This window comes from Neomonachus schauinslandi, chromosome 16 (assembly GCF_002201575.2).
Source record: "Neomonachus schauinslandi chromosome 16, ASM220157v2, whole genome shotgun sequence".
Taxonomy (NCBI): domain Eukaryota; kingdom Metazoa; phylum Chordata; class Mammalia; order Carnivora; family Phocidae; genus Neomonachus; species Neomonachus schauinslandi.
In genome coordinates, this window is record NC_058418.1 from 8925387 (window position 1) to 8931110 (window position 5724).

Here is a 5724-nt window from a genome sequence, read left to right on the forward strand (position 1 = left end):
TTTATTTATTTATTTATTTATTTATTTATTTATTTATTTATTTATTTGACAGAGAGAGAGAGAGGGAACACAAGCAGGGGGGGTGGGAGAGGGAGAAGCAGGCTCCCCACTGAGCAAGGAGCCCGACCTGGGACCCGATGCAGGACCCGATGCGGGGCTCCATCCCAGAACCCAATACAGGATCACGACCTGAGTCGAAGGCAGATGCTTAATGACTGAGCCACCCAGGCACCCATCGCTTTGCTCCTGGAAGGGAGGGGGTCAAACTTACAAACAATGGGGGCGCCTGGGTGGCTCAGTTGGTTAAGCGACTGCCTTCGGCTCAGGTCATGATCCTGGAGTCCTGGGATCGAGTCCCGCATCGGGCTCCCTGCTCGGCAGGGAGTCTGCTTCTCCCTCTGACCCTCCTCCCTCTCATGCTCTCTCTCTCTCATTCTCTCTCAAATAAATAAATAAAATCTTTAAAAAAAAAAACAAACTTACAAACAATGGGAGTGTGTAGACTTGGGGTGGTGTTGGAGGGCCCAGGCATGGGGGAAGAGGAGCCCTCGCCTCTCTGTCCCCCTAAGTCCTCCTCTTCCCTACAGAGCAAAAACTGAAATTAGGCCTGCAGAACCTACCCCCCGAATCCATCCTTTTATATTTATTTTTAATTACACAAGTAAAACATGACTTTATATTTTCCTTGTTAAGAAATTCATAGCTTTCGTGTAATAATAAAAGCTAGCAATTATTAAGAGCTTAAAGGGAACTGCTGTTTTAAATCATATAATCCTCACAACACCCTTTAAGGGAGGGAGTTGAATGACGCCATGTTACAGACAGGAAACCAGGGCCCAGGGAGGGGGTGTAACCTGCTAAAGATCACACAGGATCTCCTCTGAGATCACCACCACTGTCACCTTGGCGTGAGTCCCTCCAGACCTCTTACCAATGCATCTACTTGTAGGACGAGCTTACATGCCAAGAAACGTAGAGTTTTGTTTTGCTTCTTGCAAATTCCCGTCTCTTGGTTGAGGTCCCAGAGATAATGCCAGTGGTTCTCAAAGTGTGGCCGCTGGACTAAGCAGCATACCGCGGAACTTGTAAGCTATGCAGATTCTTGGGCTCCAGACTGGAATCAGAAGCTCTGGAGGTGGGACCCAGGCCCTTCAGGTAAATCTGACTCCGGCTCATACTCTGCACTTTTCTTTTTCTGCTCAATGCTGTATCTTAGTGATGATTCTTTTTTTTTTTTTTTTTAAGATTTTATTCATTTGAGAGAGAGAGCGAGCAAGAGAGAGCAGGGTGAGGGGTAGAGGGAGAAGTAGACTCCCTGCTGAGCAGGGAGCCCCATGCGGGGCTCGATCCCAGGACAAGTGATCGTGATCTGAGCTGAAGGCAGACGCTTAACCCACTGAGCCACCCAGGCACCCCCTCTTAGTGATGATTCTGTGTAGAAATGGCCTCCTTCCGTTTTGACAGCTGTATAGTATTCTGCTACAGACATTCATTTTCATCAGACATTTCCTGAGCACCTGCTTTGTGCTGGGCACTGTGCTATGCACTGGGGGTTGGGGAAGGAAGCTGAAATGAACAAAGCAGACAAAAAAAATCTCTGCCTTCCAGGGATGACATTTAGCAAGACGGACAATAACCCAAGGACAACCTGATGCATCGTTTTGAGCCAGGAGGTCATTACTGCTATGTTGCAGGGAAGGGAAAAAAAGCAGGTCAACGGGTGCAAAATGACAGGGGAGCTATTTTGGAAAGACCGGTCAGAGGAGGGATCATGTAAGCAAAGATCTGAATGAAGCCAGGGAGGGAGCCAGGAAGAAATGCAGGGGGAACACGTCCTTACTGAGGTAGGAGCACCACACAGCACGGCACGTCCAGGGAGCATGGCTAGAGCAGAGTGAGCGAGGGGGTGATTAGTAGGGGACATGACATGGGGTACATGGCTGGTCTGCCACATTTTTTTTAGCCACCCCTGATGCTGCACAATTCGGCTGCTTTCCTGGGTTCTGCTCCAAGATGACGCCACCCTGAGCATCTCTGCACACCCAGGGCAGGAGCCCAACATGGAATGATTTGTTGACTTTCCTCCCATAAACAAGCCCAGATGGGGGCTTCTGTTCTGGGGGGGCGGGGGAGGGGTGAGGACGGGGGCCCAGGAGAGCAGCCACAGGAGTAGGAAGCTGGGGGAGGGGAGGGGACTGCGGGGGAGCCGGCCAGTCTTTCTGCCCTAAATAGGCAGGGCTGGGCGCCTGGCCTCCCGGCTCCTCCCCCCTCCTTCCCTCCCTCCCGCCGTCCAGACAAGCTGCTTTTGTCTGAGGGTCAACCGTCAGCCCTCGGCGGCTGCCACCTCTAGCCTCACCCAGACCCATGTGAGACTCTTCTGGATCTGGCCCTGTTTTTCCAAAATGGGGTTAGGTCCTAGTGTCTCGGAGGCCCCATCTGTGTTGTGTTAGCCCCTAGCCCCGTCCCTGGTCACTGCCGCTCCCCTAAAAGGGTTTTCACCTTCATTTATTCACACCTGATAAGAAATGGTCATTTCCTGCAGCAAGAAGGATCCAGGATAGACTCAACCGAACTTTCTCATGGGGATGAGGCGCAGCGGGCAGACACTGGAGGCTTCTGGGTGGGAAGGAAGCAAGGGCAGGAGGAAGATGTGGTTCCCTGGGGCAAGGGAACCTGCTGGGGCTTGCTACTGTAATACCACTACAGGCTAGACTCACAGAAGGACTTTCCAGTAGGCATTTTGGGGGGGGGGGTTCTTCCTGAGGGAAGGAGCAAAGGCTTATATGAGTCGTGGTCAGCCTGTTTTATCCATATGAGGGTAAGAATCGGTCTGCAGCAGGAAGGACTTAAGGAAGACTTGCAAAAGGGCTTTCTGCTGACGATAAGGGGCAGTGGGGGAAGATGGGAGCATCTGAGAAGAGAAGGTCAAGGACTGGGAGGAGGCAGACCAATGGATAAGGGATCTGCTAAGTCCTGGATACCAAGTTTTAGCAGCGAACTGCCCTTACAGCGAGACCATCTGAACGGAGACTCCAAGAGGGACGTTCTAATAGGGGTTAAGGGACTATGAGCACAAGTGGAGGGAACACTTGACAGAGAGGGGGCAAGGGATGGGTTCTTCTGAAGCTTATCCCACCTAAGAAAGGATGATGTAGCTGCAGCATGAAGGACTCGAGTTAGACAATCAGCAGGACTTCCTATGGGATGAAGGGACAGAGATCTTGAGGGGGATCCTGGGACTTGGGTACTGCTTTTATACTTTTGAAATCAGAGCCTCATTGTCAAAGTGAAACTCTGCCCATTGGCGAGGGGAGGGGAGCGCGGGGGGGGGGCGGAGTTGGGGGGGGGACCAGGCGGAAGAGGATTGGGGACATTCTGACCATCCTGCTCTCCTCATGCCCTCAGGAGGCCTTGCCTGGGCTCATATGGGACCTGGGCCAGCAACTGGGAGACTTGAGCCTGGAGTCTGGGGGTCTGGAACAGGAGAGCGGGCGCAGCTCAGGTGAGTATGCTTGGAGGGAGCAGGGTCTGCTTGAAACACCCCTATCTTTCCTACTGCCCCCTACCTCGCAGGTTTCCCTGTCTCTGCCTCTTGGTCTCTCCTCTCCCCACCCCTGGTTTCCCCATCCAGGCCCCTGATTGTCTCTCCTCCTCTCCCTGGAATCCAGGCTTCTATGAAGACCCCAGCTCCACAGGAGGTCCAGACTCACCACCCTCTACCTTCTGTGGGGACAGTGGCTTCTCTGGATCTGGCTCCTATGGACGCCTGGGTCCCTCTGAACCCCGGGGCATCTATGCCAGCGAGAGGCCCAAGTCCCTAGGTAAGGTGGGTGGGGTTGGGGCCCCGAGAACCAGGGAATGGGCAGTAAGAGAATGGTTTTGAGCACAGGCTTCTGAGTCAGACTGACCTGGATTCAAACTCTAGCTGTGACCCTCCCTCCTCATGTGATTTTGAGCATGTTGCTTCTTTCTGGGCCTCTGTTTCTCCATCTGTTAAAATGGGATTAATAACAGCACCTACCTCATAGGGAAGTTTCGCATATTCAGTGAGCCTCAGCCCTAACTGCCATTGGACTTGGTACTTGGTAGCCACTCGTAAACAGCAACTGCTGTTGTTCATTTATGCAAGTAAGTCTCTGAGCCCCTGCTATGTGCCAGCTTAGCTCTGTTTCAGTGGTGAGGGATACGACAGTGGAAAAAAAAAAAAAAATCCCTGTCCTCATAAAGCTGACTTTCCAGTGGGAGAAACAGATAATATACGAGATAAATAAGATATAGACATATAGGATGAGAAGAAAGGGAAGGGGGCTAGGGAGGGCATCCCCTTTTGAGTTGGGGAGGAAGTTGCAATTTTAGGAGACATGGCTAGGGAGGGTGTCACTGAGACTCTGACATCTGTGTGGCGCCCTAAGGTAAGTGAGGGAGTGGGCCAAGCAGATATCCTCAGGGAAGCGTGTTCCAGGCAGCGCGAACAGCAAGTGCAAAGGCCCTGGGGCTGGAACGTGACTGGCGTGTGCTTCCAGGAGGTCAGTGGAGCTGGAGACCTAGAATTATAGAAGAGAGGGGTTAGAGATGGAGGTCGGAGAGGCAGAGGCAGGGCAGTGAAGATTCAGGGTCTTGTGAAGATTTTGTTATGAACCCGGTATGAGGGGAAGGGTTTTTGATGACAGCGGGAGAGGACGGGGTAGGCAACTTGCCCCACCTAGACTCACTGAGCAAGGGCTTCGAGGGTCCCTCCACTCTCTTCCTTTTTTTTTTTTTTGCCCCCCCCCGTAGGAGACGCCAGTCCCAGCGCTCCAGAGACGGTGAGCGCTCGGGCAGCCGTGCCGCGATCCTACTCGGCGCCCTACCCGACGGCAGCGGGCTCTGCGGGCCCGGAGGCCTGCTCCTCCGCCGAGCGGCGGGCCCGCGCCGGGCCCTTCCTGACGCCCAGCCCCCTGCACGCCGTGGCGCTGCGCAGCCCGCGGTCCTGCGGCCGGCCTCCCGCAGACTCGCCGGACGCCTCGGGCGCGGGGCGGCCCCTGGACGGCTACATCTCGGCGCTCCTGCGCAGGCGCCGCCGCCGGGGGGCGGGCCAGCCCCGGACCAGCCCCGGGGGCGCGGACGGGGGCCCGCGGCGCCAGAATAGCGTGCGCCAGAGGCCGCCCGACGTGTCCCCGCCCCCCGGAGGCGCGCGGCCCGCGCCCGAGCCCCCGGTGGAGCGCGCGGGGGGCCGTCCCGCCAGCCCGGCCGCCTTAGGCCGCGCCTGGGCCTCGCCGTGGGAGTCGGAGCCGGGGCCCGAGCCCGCCGCGCCGCCCGCCGCTCCCTCGCCCCCCGACAGCCCGGCCGAGGGTCGCCTGGTGAAGGCACAGTACATCCCGGGCGCGCAGGCCGCCACCCGCGGCCTCCCGGGCCGCGCGGCGCGCCGCAAAGCGCCACCACTGACCCGCGGCCGCAGCGTGGAGCAGTCCCCGCCCCGGGAGCGTCCCCGGGCCGCCGGCCGCCGCGGACGCATGACGGAGGCCTCTGGCCGCCGGGGCTCGCCCAGGGCTCGCAAGGCCGCGCGCTCCCAGTCCGAGACCAGTCTGTTGGGCCGCGCGGCCGCCGTTCCTCCGGGGCCCCCCAAGTACCCCACGGCTGAACGGGAAGAGCCTCGGCCGCCGAGGCCCCGCCGCGGCCCCGCGCCCACGCTCGCGGCGCAGGCCGCGGGGTCCTGCCGCCGCTGGCGCTCCACGGCCGAGATCG

The 5724-nt window shown here is 57.2% G+C and overlaps 1 protein-coding gene across 1 annotated transcript in view; it reads left to right on the top strand.

Moving 5' to 3' along the window:
* DACT3 (dishevelled binding antagonist of beta catenin 3) overlaps window positions 1-5724 on the top strand; it is a 10018-nt gene that overhangs the window by 2562 nt on the left and 1732 nt on the right. Inside the window, exons 2-4 of the mRNA XM_044922263.1 lie at window positions 3406-3502; window positions 3669-3821; window positions 4777-5709. Coding sequence (XP_044778198.1) covers window positions 3406-3502; window positions 3669-3821; window positions 4777-5709 — 1183 coding nt within the window. The remainder of the gene's footprint in view (window positions 1-3405; window positions 3503-3668; window positions 3822-4776; window positions 5710-5724) is intronic.